At 45.6% G+C, this 12,918-nt stretch overlaps 1 protein-coding gene across 1 annotated transcript in view; it reads left to right on the plus strand.

The window, feature by feature from the left end:
- Positions 1 to 12,918, plus strand: part of COL28A1 (collagen type XXVIII alpha 1 chain) — a 131,037-nt gene that overhangs the window by 29,232 nt on the left and 88,887 nt on the right. The window contains exons 12-13 of the mRNA XM_006114506.5: positions 10,057 to 10,125; positions 11,810 to 11,878. Coding sequence (XP_006114568.3) covers positions 10,057 to 10,125; positions 11,810 to 11,878 — 138 coding nt within the window. The remainder of the gene's footprint in view (positions 1 to 10,056; positions 10,126 to 11,809; positions 11,879 to 12,918) is intronic.

Genomic DNA, 12,918 nt, shown 5'->3' on the forward strand with positions numbered 1-12,918 from the left:
GCTTCCACATTGCTTATCCAGTTATGGCTGTGTACAGGCACAGAGATCTCAGCCTTTGTCCTCCTCGACCCCGGCACAATCAAACACAAATTCAAACCCTGCTACAAGCTCTGCTGTGGACTATTCCTTGTGAATGCATCAAACAGCCCCCCTAAGTATGGGCTCAGAATTTCCTGCTGCTGTCCGGTTCCAAAGTCTGCTCTGGGAGTAGTTCCAGCAACAGAGTTACTTCATGGTCCTCATATAGTGCAAGCCGCTGACTCCCATCAGTCCCCATACTGGATTTTAAGGCCAGCATGGTGACATCATGGCTGGCCAGGTCATCATACGCCATTGTTGGCCCAGTGCTGGGTACAGGCCCCACACCCAGTCAAACTCATCACAAAACAAGCACAACTTCCTTGAGTTGTCTGAGAAGTGATTCTGGTTTTCTGCTACTTGCTCCTCTCCTTACACTGGTCATCAATCCACTAAATTTGCAGTGCTGCCACACATCTCTCTATTTGCTAGCATGTGAGTTATTCCTGGTACTGTTACTGAAGTCCACAGTTGTGCAGGCCTCATACCACAGATTCACTAATATCTGTTTGTGCTCCCATGATCAAAGAATCCTAGAATCCTAGGGCTGGAAGAGACCTCAGGAGGTCATTGAGTCCAGACCCCTGCCCAAAGCAGGACTAATGCCAATTAAATCACTATGAAGCAGCTTGCTTTGCCAAAGGCTTGCTCTGTTTGGTTTCCATTGCAAACACGGAAGGCTCTCTGCTGGTGTGTTTGTAGCTTGGTGTCAGACGCAATGGAAGAGTTAATGCAGACTTGCTAAGCTGTTTGCTATATGCCCAGGGATGAGCACTTTCATTTTCACTGGAGTCCTTGGGAGTTTATTGGCAGGTCTATGGTCACCAACCCATCAATCGTGATTGACTGGTCAATCAGGAGGCCCCGACCAGTCAATCGCAAGGCATTGGGGCCCCCCCCATTTTCCCCTACCCCCAAGAAGCCCCACTATCTGCCTCCAGCAACAATGGAGGTAGCACCGGCTTCCCACGGGGTGGATGGAAGTCCCGCAGCTGCACACCACTTCCGGGGTTTCAGGAGGAGCACTGGCTGCTCTCCCTCCCCAAAACAGCTGACGCAGTACCTGAAAGGCCAGGTCTGTGGTGCTCCGAGACATCCTTCCTCTGCGGGGGAGGGGGGGAAGGGGAAGAGGAGCGGGTAGGAATCCCCGGAGGAGGCGCGCATCGGGACGTCCTTCCCCTGCAGGGCGGAGGGGGTAGGAGTCCCCGGAGGAGGCGCGTGTGGACTTCCCTCCTCTGCATGGGGGAGGGTGGAAGAGTCCTGGGAGGAGGTGCGTGCCAGGGATTCCCTGTTCCAAGACCCTGTTCCCTGCCCCAGCACCCACTGGCAGCCTGCCACCTGCCCCCCATCAGCACCCTGTCCCCTGCCCCAGCACCCACTGGTGCCCTGTTCCCCTTCCCCTGCCCCCACTAGCACCCTTCCCCAGTACCATGTCCCCTGCCTCCACCAGCACAATTGAGGCCACATTAGTGAGGCTTGGGGAGATTTGGAGGGTTTTTTTTCCATCTCACTTGTGTGGCCCGAACTGACTTTTCTGCGGGTCAGTGACCTCTGACTCAAAACAGGTTCCTCACCCTTCTCATAAATAAAGACAATGCTGAAACTTTTTGTGTTTGACATATTTTATTTGAAAATGAAGCCTGGCCAACAAACCCCCGATTGGGGCCAAGTCACCATCTGGCTGCAGCATCATATCATCAGGTACCGCCCCCGACCCCAAATCTGAGCCTATCATACACTGTAACCCCTGTCCTGAGCCTCTCACATCCCCAAACTCCTGCACCCCCACATCCTTCAGTCTTCTGCCACAACACTCCTGCACCATCCCCCATGGCAAATCTGTGGCCTGAGCCCATCATACTCCCAGCCTCCCTGCCCTGAGCCCCTCATGCACCCCAAGCCAAACTCCTGCACCCTCACATCCACAAGTCTGTGGCTTGCTCAGCACCCCAACCCTCCACCTGAGCCCAACACTCCCGAGCCTGGAGCCTCCTCTCCGAGCCAGCATCCCCTTCTCCACATCCTCCTGCATCCAAATTCCCTCCCAGAGCTTGCACCTCGCACCCCTTCCCACACCCAAATCCCTCATTCACACCCCAGAGCCCACACATCCTGTCTCAACCCAGTGAGGGTACAGCTAGACTACAAGACTTTTTCCGGGATAAAAACTTTTCCACATCCAGGGATGCGTTTGTTCTTCCACTTTGTTTAGCAGAAGAGTAAACATGCTCTCTCGGCAACCCCTGTATTCCTCATTCCATGAGGAATAAGAGGGCTTCCGAAAGAAGGTTTTTTCTGACATTTGGCCCCGGCCATTGGGCTTCACTCCCTGCCCTGGCAGGACTCCCTGCCACTGGCTCCCCTGTGCTTCCAGCTCTGGCAGGGCTCCTGGTTGCCAGCCCAGCTGTGTTTCTGGCTCTGGACGGGGCTCCTAGCTGCTGGTCCCCTTGCCACTGGCCTGGCTGTTCTTCTGGCCTCAGCAGGTTCCCTGCTGCTGAGCCAGCTGCACTCCCAGCCCTCACAGGGCTTCTGGCCACCAGCCCCTCTTATGCCAACCCGGTTGTGCTCCCAGCACTGTCTGGGTACCCGGTCACTAGCCCGAGCCCCCTGCCCTCAGCCTGGCTGCATTCCTGACCCTGGCTGGCTCCCTTGCCTCTGGACTTCTGGCCAGCACCCACTCCCAGCCACCGGAGCTCTCTGGTCCAGCATTATCCCTCATCCTGCTGGCCCACAGATGCTGCTGGACCAGAGAGTTCCGGATTTCAGAGGTTAAACCTGTACCAATGTCCTTACATACTAACTAATAATAGCTGCTGAAAAGCTGGTTAAAATCCCATAGTCACTTAAAGGCAAATATAATGGTTTTGCATGGTTAAGCAACATTGTTGGGCACTGCTTGAGCCTCAGTGATACTCCCATTTGCACCCAGCACAGTCTTCATGCACCAACACCTATGTAATTGCATACTCACACGCATTTACATGCATGTGTCATATGGATACCTGGGAAAGAACAAGTGCACTGGTTTTGGAACTATTCCACAGGCTTATCTTTGGAAAGTTCTATTACAAATTGATGGAAGTGGATACAGAAGAAAGTGTCTCTATAGAAGGCGGAAAATTAAGTTTCTAAACACAACGGATTTAATATCAGTTGAAAGGTGAGTCAGTGTTTATCAAATAGTGGTTTTCAGACTGAGATGAGACCCACCACAGTTGTCAGCATCAAAATATTCCACAAGGGAGCTCTGTGATAGTTTGCTGGATTCTAGAATGAAAACATAATTGTGTAGATACTAGTATTAGATGAATACTGCAAAACTAAAACCAAATCCCACTTTAATTATTTTTGTTTAATTTGTTTTATGTTCACCAGGCGCTTCCTATTCATTCCCTATGAATATTCTAGTCCATGAATGTGCTGGCAGGAATAGTAACTGAAACAGTACATTTTAACAAATATTGCAGAATATTCATGGAAATCATGTGTAGGGGTTCCAGTCATCGTTGTAAGAGACCAGGGTGTAGGTAGTCTTGTCTAGCCGTTAGAGCTGGGCTGATGCCTACAAGCCAAGGGCAGCCATAAGGCAGCAATCAGTAAGCAGGGTTCAGAATAGCAGCTGAAGCCAGGATCAACAGGCAAGAGTCTGGGCAGTTTCTGACTAGAGTTGGAGAGATCAGAGCTATTTACTGTCTAGAACAGGAGGCAATAGGCAAGGACAGAGACTAAAGATCACAAAGCAAGGTTAGGTCTGGAGCCGCAAGTGCCCTTTGAAGAAGGGCAGCCTCACATGGGTTCATAGCACTTTGACTGTTTTCTATCCTGGCAGGTCTATTTTAGTTATAAAATAACAACCCTGACTTAGGCGGAGACACTTCATCCAAAACTTGTCATTCATGAGACTGACCAACAGACTCAAGCCCTGAAGTATCTGAAACCTCCTTGGGTCTCTATGGGTACGTCTAAACTACATGGCTCCGTCGACGGAGCCATGTAGATTTGCTGTTTTGGCAAAGGTAAATGAAGCTGCGATTTAAATGATTGCGGCTTCATTTACATTTACATGGCTGCTGCGCTGAGCCGACAAACAGCTGATCAGCTGTTTGTCCGCTCAGCGTGCTAGTCTGGACGCTCCCCTGCCGACATCAAAGCCCTTTGTCAGCAGCCCCGGTAAACCTCATCCCATGAGGAATAACGGGGCTGCCGACAAAGGGCTTTGATGTCGGCAGGGGAGCGTCCAGACTAGCGCGCTGAGTGGACAAACAGCTAATCAGCTGTTTGTTGGCTCAGTGCGGCAGCCATGTAAATGTAAATGAAGCCGCGATCATTTAAATCGCAGCTTCATTTACCTTTGCCTATGTGTCTAATCTACATACCTCTGACGACAGAGGCATGTAGTCTAGACACAGCCTATGTGAAAAACAGGTGACCACCCAGTAAACCAGGTGTAAACTGAAATTCTTCTGCTCTGAATATATAGTACCTATCTTTACCGAAGTAAAAAAATTAAGACAATCCTGACCAACTTTAAACAACTATACTCTAACATCCCTAGTGTTAGAGTAATGCACACACCCCAGCCTGGGGCTCATAAGGGGTATGTCTACACTACAGCACTAATTCAAACTAACTTAATTTAAATTAGTTAATTCAAAATAAGCTAATTCGAATTAGTGCATCTAGACCTAAAAACTAATTTGAATTAGCGTTTTGCTAATTCGAAATAGCATGTCCACACTGAGTGGACCCTGAACCGAAGTTAAGGCTGGCCAGAAGCAGTGCCGGCAAGGCATCAGGTTAGGACTTAGAGTGTGGAGCTGCTGCCTCAGGCTAGCTGAGCGCTGTGCTTAAAGGACCCCGACTCCCACCCCGGACAGACAGTTCTCAGGGTTCCCCGCTTGCTTGTCTAACTCGACGAGGGACAGCAAAGCAGTCCTGTCTTAAGGTGCCCTGAGTGCCCACACTCGGCACATCACAGCACTCAGCCATCAGCTTGGCTGCACTTGCCACAGGCTGCCATCCAGGGGGGTCAATCGAGGGGCTGTCAGGATCCAGGAGGCCCTGCAGGAGAGCTTCCACCCCGAGGAGCCTGCAGAGCCACCCCAGTCCTCCCCATCAGGGGCTCGTGTCCCATTCCTCCCTCACCTCCTTCCACTTACCCCTCCCTAGCCCCCTTCCTGATGTAAAAAATAAAGGACACACGTGTTCAAAAATAGAAGCTCTCTTTATTTAACAAAATTGGGGAGGAGGGATTAACCTCTGGGGAGACTGGGAAAAAGAGGTGGGACAGGAGAAGAGAGAGGGTGGGAGAGAGGAGGGGGAAACTTGGGAGGAGGAAGCTGGAAGGGGGAAGCCAAGGGAAGAAGGAGGAGGAGAAATATAAAACTATGATACGCCATATCTTCAGTACTGTGTACAGATGTGGTCTCCTCACCTCAAAAAAGATATTTTGGCCTTGGAAAGGGTTCAGAAAAGGGCAACTAAAATGATTAGGGGTTTGGAACAGATCCCATATGAAGAGAGGCTAAAGAGACTGGGACTTTTCAGACTGAGGGGGGATATGATAGAGGTCTATAAAATCACGAGTGGTGCAGAGAAGGTGAATAAAGAAAAGTTCTTCATTAGTTCCCATAATAGACGGACTAGAGGACACCAAATGAAATTAATGGACAGCAGGTTTAAAACTAATAAGCGAAAGTTTCACAAGGCATACCGGAGCGGTTGACAAAGGCTTCCCTTGTCGACTGCACTGCATCTAGGACTGCCGCGCTGTGTCAGATCAGCTGATCATTGGCACAGCGCAATGGCCATTTTTATTTTAATGAAGTGGGGATTATTTAAATCCACGCTTCTTTGACTATGCTGAGTAAACTATTTTACATGGCTCCGTCGACAGAGCCATGTAGTCTAGACGTACCCTTAGAGACTAACAAAACATGTAGATGGTATCATGAGCTTTCGTGGGCACAACCCACTTCTTCAGATGAATGACATTTAAGAAACTTCATAATTTCATATACAATGGATATACAGGATAGTAAAGTTCAACACATCATGATTTTTAAAACGATCTCACTAGGCATACTTTGTACAAACATAATCACATAATAGTGGTGAATATATCTCCCAAGTCTTAGGTATAACTATTGGCTATTTGTACTTTTTCCAGTAAAGTTCCCCAGGTAGACAAGCTTTTAGAAGCCTAATTAAAATTTTCAAAAAAGTGTCTTAGGCCAAACAGAAAAGTGTAATTCAGGACACTGTGAGGTGTTCTGTTTAGATGAGGTATGAAGTAAAGTCTTTTTTCTGCCTCAGTCCAAGGTAGAATCTGAATCCACATTTCCTATTTCCCAGGCAAGAGCCTTAGCCAGCAGGCTATAGAAGGCATGGGTGAAAGTAATTAACTACTTTAATAATTTATCAAGGGTCATGATGGATTTTCCACTGACAATTTTTCTAAAAGATATGCTTTCGGAATTCTCCTGGAGAAATGTCCTGTGTCATTCAGGAAGTCAGACTGGACAATCACAGTTGTCTCCTCTGGCCTTAGAATCTAGAGGTATGCCTACACTGCAATGTTATTTCAGGATACTGGAGTATCCAGAAATGGCTATCCCATGTCTTCACAGCAAGCCCATTATTTAGGGCTCACTATTCTGACGTACATGTAAATCTCATTCTACGAGGAGTAAGGGACATTTTGGAATAGCGCTTTATTTTGAAATTTAGTAGACAGCACCAAATGATCATAGGAGTCCTTTTCATTTTCTAAGTCACTTTTGAAAGTCGCACTTAAGAGCCTCAATTACTGAGATGCTTTTGGAAAATGTACCTTTTGTGTATATACAGATTGTACCAAAGATTATCCCAACACAGAATCATTCTCTCATCCAAATGGAACCATCTCAAAATAACCTGAATTTCAACTTTTCTGCTCAGCCTATGGGGCAACAATACTTATAGCAGAATGTTTGCCAAGAAAAGCAGAAAGCAGATAAGTATTCATTTTGTTTAGGGATGCAATATCTCATTTAAAATGTTACCCGATTAAACTATAAGTTTAACTGGCTAACTGGTTCGCTGCAGAGCACTGCAGATGGGTGGCTGCTCCTGCCTGACCGGGCTGGAGAGTCCCCTACCCACAGTGCAGTGGGCCCAAATGGAGCAGCCCCTGTGGTGTGGCATGGTGGGGCCAGCTGACCGGGGCATACCAGGACCCTCTCCACCCTTTTATGGGCGGGGGACTGCATCAGCCAAGCTGCACTGCTCAGGCTGGCTGGGTGCCAGTTAACCGGTTACCATTTCCATTCCTAATTTGGTTTGTATTATTCTTTGCCTTTTCCTAATATTCCTGCTGATGGGAAATATTTAATAGTCTATAGAGTTTATTTTTTGATAAACTGATATTACAACAAAATGTTAACTTTACTTCAAACAATCTTTGAAGTAGAACTGGTAGGATGGAACATCTGGTTCTTGAGCAATCTTATTTATTTTTAAATTGTTCTAAAGTTACTACAGGGAGAAAAAAACAATAGAGAAAAAAGATCCAAATTATAATCTGAGTTACATTGGCGTAAATTGCACTTAGCTGGGTTAATCATGCGTTACTATGGTTAAGATCAGAATTTGGTCCAAAGTCTCTATAAAAATGAGCACCATTGTGAAAGCCAAATAACATACACTGCCTTGGAATGTAGCAAATTCTATTCTTATGACTGGTATTTTGGCAACAGTGACTGCAATCACACAAACTAGGTGTTATTGCAAGTCAGATGGTGTATTATTCTGATGACACTTGCCCTCTTTGAGCATTTCTGGTTAGCTGTTGAGAACTGTCCTTTAAAAGTTAGAATAATTCTGAAAGAGTGAATATAAATATATGGAGCTATCCCTATCTCAGAATTGAAAAAGACCTTGAGAGCTCATTGAGCCCAGTCCCCTGCCCTCATGGCAAGACCAAGTACCATCCCTGACAGGCTTGCCCTAGATCACTAAATGGTCCCCTCAAGGATTGAGTTCATAACCCCGGGTTTAGCAGGCCAGTGCTCAAGCCAGTGAGGTATCCCTCCCCCCTTTTTCAAACTGTCAGAGTTTATATTATAACTAGGAGATGTACCCGGCATTGCTCAGGTCTTTAAGTAAAGTAATGGGCTTTGGGGTTTGTTTGGAAAATAAAAGGAAAACGTCCATGCATTATTTAAACGATTGTATTTTTTCAAAAATGGGTGGGGGGAGAAATTTGTATTCATAAGATAGAGCTTGTTGGTAGACAATATTTGCAGTTTGGGCTTTTGTTAGAATAAAAACTGGATGGGATGCAGGAATGAGAGCAGGGGGTTGAGGAGGTCATGGCAGGGAGTGGAGGGTGCTGGAATGCTGACAGGAGGTGGGTGATCAGGACAGGCGTGAGGACAGTAGGGGGCTCCCAGGGCAGAGGGTGGAGGTGCAGGAGCCAGGGCAGGGGGCTCAAGGCAGGTGACTGGGATGCCGGGGGAGGTGGGGAGCTTACTGGGGCCACCTGTGACAGTGCAGGTATTGTAACTCTGGCAGTGGCTTCTCCCAGGAGTGGGGAGGAGTAGCAGTCCCCAGCTGGTGGCTTCTCCCAGGGGGGCAGAACTGTGAGGGCTAGGAGGTTTGCTCTCCAGCTTGTTTGGGAGTGGAGGAGCCAGCCCCAGGTTCTGCTCTGCCCCCCCCCCCTGCATTTGGTCAGGAGAAGAGGTGCTGGTCCTGGCCTCCAGCAATACCTCCCATCCCCCAACCTATCCAGGCTGCAGCCACCAGTGTTTCCACCCACCCTGCAGCTGGTCCAGGGGGGCAGGGTTCTGGGGTTCTGGGAGTGGCCTCCCTCCAGTCTGCAGCTGTTCTTGATGTAGGACTGGGCATTCTCCCTGGGATGGGCTGCATTCCTGGCCTCTCCTCCAGTGTGGGGCCTCTCCTCCAGAGTGGGCAGGCTGTGGTTGCTGGCCCTGGCCTCTGTTTAGGGTGGGGGCTCTTCTGGAGGGCACTTGGCTGTGCTTCCTGGACCTTGGGGTGGTCTTGGGTGTCCATGACTGCAAGCCAATGGGTGGGGGGGGGGGGAGAGAGCATAGTGCTGATCTCAAAAGGTACCCCCATTGGCAGTGGTATTCCTAGTTACTTGTGAGGAGTAAGAGAAGCCAAAGAGAGTGTTTGCTCCTGTCAGCCTCCCGCTGTGTGTACAGGGATTTAAGATGTGTCAATTTGAGCTACGTAAACGACATAGTTGGAGTTGCATATTATACTTTGATCTTCCCATGTAGTGTAGACCAAGCCCAAGTGTAAGTATTGGGCTTATCACCAAGACAGCTGAAAAAATATTTGTCTTCATGTTGAGTTTATTTGGTTTCAGTTAAATCCTAATGATGTTTTAAGCCATTGATTTTGGCATTTGTTACATAAAAATGATTGTTTACATATTTTGTTTTTGTTAGTGAACCCTACTATAAGTGGCTTAGAATCATACCAAGAACACTTGAAAATCAGAGACTGACTAAAATGTACAGAGGCACTGTAATATACAGTCATCAGGGTGAAGAGATATAAAGATCAATAGTTCAGGCATAAATTCTTCCTAATCCCCAAAAGAAAAAGTGAAGGACTAAGCAACACACATAAAGTTACCAAATAAGGCCAACAACGAAGGAACCATCTCAAAAACAACCACCACAATTTGGAGCATGTGGAAACCCTGTGCTCTCATTATTCTCAGATTGGTTATATTTATGCAGTGACCCTAACCCTAGTGACGTCAAGGATACAATTCTCCATGACTTCAGTGCAACTGGGATTTCACCCATAACATCTATTAATTTTGAAGCTCATTTCCTTAAATCAGAAATGTTCTTTGTAAGTAAATACATGCTTTTGCCTCCATAGCGAGAGTCGGGATACACACTGTGGGGAATATTGCCAGAATATAGGCACTTTGCTGTCTTTTAACTACTTTTGTTTCTTTAGGGAGAGCCAGGTCCTAGTGGCCCTTATGGTCCCACAGGACCTCCTGGTGTTGGACTTCCAGGACCTAAGGTAATCATCAATACTACATTTCCTATGATGATGCAGTATATTTTAATGAAAGGTAACCTGAGTTTAACAAATGGGTAATTATCCTTTGAAATGGAAGAGTATATTATTTTTAGAAGTTTACACATTTGCATAGGATGGAGGTAGCTGAACTGCTTTTCACCCAGCCTAATGTCTTATTATAATTTGACCTACAGCAGTGAAAATGAGAAGTAACTCTTCCTGTATCAATGTAGCAAGATCAGTTTCAAGCATGATGTACACAATCCTGCATATTTATGTAAATTATGCATATTTATGTAAAGTGTATATATATATATATATGTTAGCTGCTTTTCCACATACTGTACACTGTCAGAGACAAAGGGAGTAAAACTTTGTTGGAGAAAAAATGGCTGATTTCTTTTATATTTCTTTATTGGGAGGTGGTGATTCCCTGCTATTTTCTCTTTCATGCACCTAGTCATTCCTAAATCTTGTTTGATTACTTCTGGTGCTAATTCTTCAAAAATTTCTTTAGCCATGTGTCTTCTATACCTTATGGGCAAAGAGTCAATGCCTAAAACAACATGCCTATAAGGTTTTGTTGCTCTTTTCCCTGCATCCATGGAACTCATGGGAATTTTTCATGTGGAGCAGTGTGAGATGTTGGAATGCATTCAGTGAGTACTGTGTGGTGGCTACACAACCTTTTTATAATCTGCCCAGATGAAGGAGCATAGCACTGTTGTGTTGTCTTTAGAGCAGCTCAGGAGGGCAATTGTAGCGTAGGGAGTCACAATCTTTTTCCCAGACGCTATGATGCTATGTGGATGAACTACAAACCAGTATGGCACATGCTCCCCAATGTTCTGGAGGAGCCATGCCAACTCACTACTGCCTTATATAGACTGGGGTATGCACTGCCTCTGTGGAGCCTGATACTCCTATATACTTGCTCTTATAGTATAATGAACTGATGCAAAGAGTATAACAAGATGCCTGTTATCCCCTTATTGTGTTGCCATTGGCACGTAGGATGGGCTGCAATCTAGCCCTAAGGATAAATGAAGATGACTTTTTTATGCTCCTGATTTATATTTCATATTAATTGTTCAATAAAAGACGTTAATGGTTTCATTGCAGTGCCACTGGGGGACATTATATGGGGAAAATAGCAGGGAATCACCACCTCCCAATTAAGAAATATAAAAGAAATCAGCCATTTTTTCTCCAACAAAGTTTTACTCCCTTTGTCTCTGGCAGTGTATAGTATGTGGAAAAGCAGCTAACATATATATATATATATACACTTTACATAAATATGCATAATTTACATAAATATGCAGGATTGTGTACATCATGCTTGAAACTGATCTTGCTACATTGATACAGGAAGAGTTACTTCTCATTTTCACTGCTGTAGGTCAAATTATAATAAGACATTAGGCTGGGTGAAAAGCAGTTCAGCTACCTCCATCCTATGCAAATGTGTAAACTTCTAAAAATAATGATGAGTAAAGAGTAAACATTTTCAAAAGTGCCTAAAAGAGTTGGGACCCTACGTTCCATTGACTTTCAATGAAACTTAGACTCCAGCATGCTAAATTCCATTTTCAAAGTCACTTAGTCTTGGTCACTTGGATGCTTTTGAAAGTTTCACTCCAAGAAAGCAACAAGTAACATTTCTGAAATTCCTTCTCATTAGGGTGACAGAGGCCAGGAAGGAAGAATTGGGCCTCCAGGACCTATTGGAATTGGTGAGCCAGGATTAACTGTAAGTGGACAGGACATTTTTGTGTAATGTGTTAGAAATTAAAACAATTAAAGTTGTCTAATGGTGCTCTACACTGTACCCATAGCTTGAAATAAGTTACGCAATTTGATCTACACAAATTGCTTAGCTTTTTTCGAGTCAATCTAGAAATAGCTTATTTCAAAATTTGGCACTGTCTACACAGCACTTATTTCAAAATAAATTGCTATTCTGAAATGTTTCTTACTCCCCATGGAATGAGGTTTACATGTCAGAATAGCAAACCTGTTATATTTTGAAATACAGTAACAGGCACGCTCAAAAGATGTGGAATATTTATAGCGCTGCAGCCTAGGCATAGCCTGAGTGAACTTGTTTGATAGATGATGGTCATGTACACTGGCCCACTCTTACCTGCTGCTGGGATAATGAAAGGGAGGGTATTGCTAGAAACTGTTGAAATAACAATTGCATGAGGCAGAACTGAGCCAGTCACCGGTGGCATCTATAAAGAACATAAAACTAAAGAAAAATTTGATTGCCTGGTTCCAGCTAAACAGCCTCTTAGGGCATTTTCAGTAAGGCTGTGTCCAGACTCAGGGGTTTTTTCGAAAAAACTTCACCTGCGTCTAGACTGCAGCCACGTTCTTTCGAAATTAAATCAAAAGAACGCGGCTTTTTTTTCGACGGCGGTAAACCTCATCGCACGAGGAAGAACGCCTTCTTTCGAAAGTTCCTCTTTCAAAAGAAGGCGTTCTTGAATGTAAATAGGGCTTCTTCGAAAGAGAGCATCCAGAGTCACTGGGTGCTTTCTTTCGAAAAAGCAAGCCGCTTTTTCGAAAGTTCCACGTGCAGTCTAGACGCTCTCTTTCGAAAGAGGCTCTTTCGAAAGAGCCTCTTTCGAAAGAGCCTCTTTCGAAAGAGCCTCTTTCGAAAGAGGCTTGCAGTCTAGACATAGCCTAAGACTCTAGATGCACATTTATCTCTGTTTCTGTTCTAATTGAACTTTTTAGAACTATCAGAAATAAAAACTCAATATTTAAAGCTGGGCCATTGCTATG

The sequence above is a fragment of the Pelodiscus sinensis genome, chromosome 2 (genome assembly GCF_052426305.1).
Source record: "Pelodiscus sinensis isolate ZL-2025 chromosome 2, ASM5242630v1, whole genome shotgun sequence".
Taxonomy (NCBI): domain Eukaryota; kingdom Metazoa; phylum Chordata; order Testudines; family Trionychidae; genus Pelodiscus; species Pelodiscus sinensis.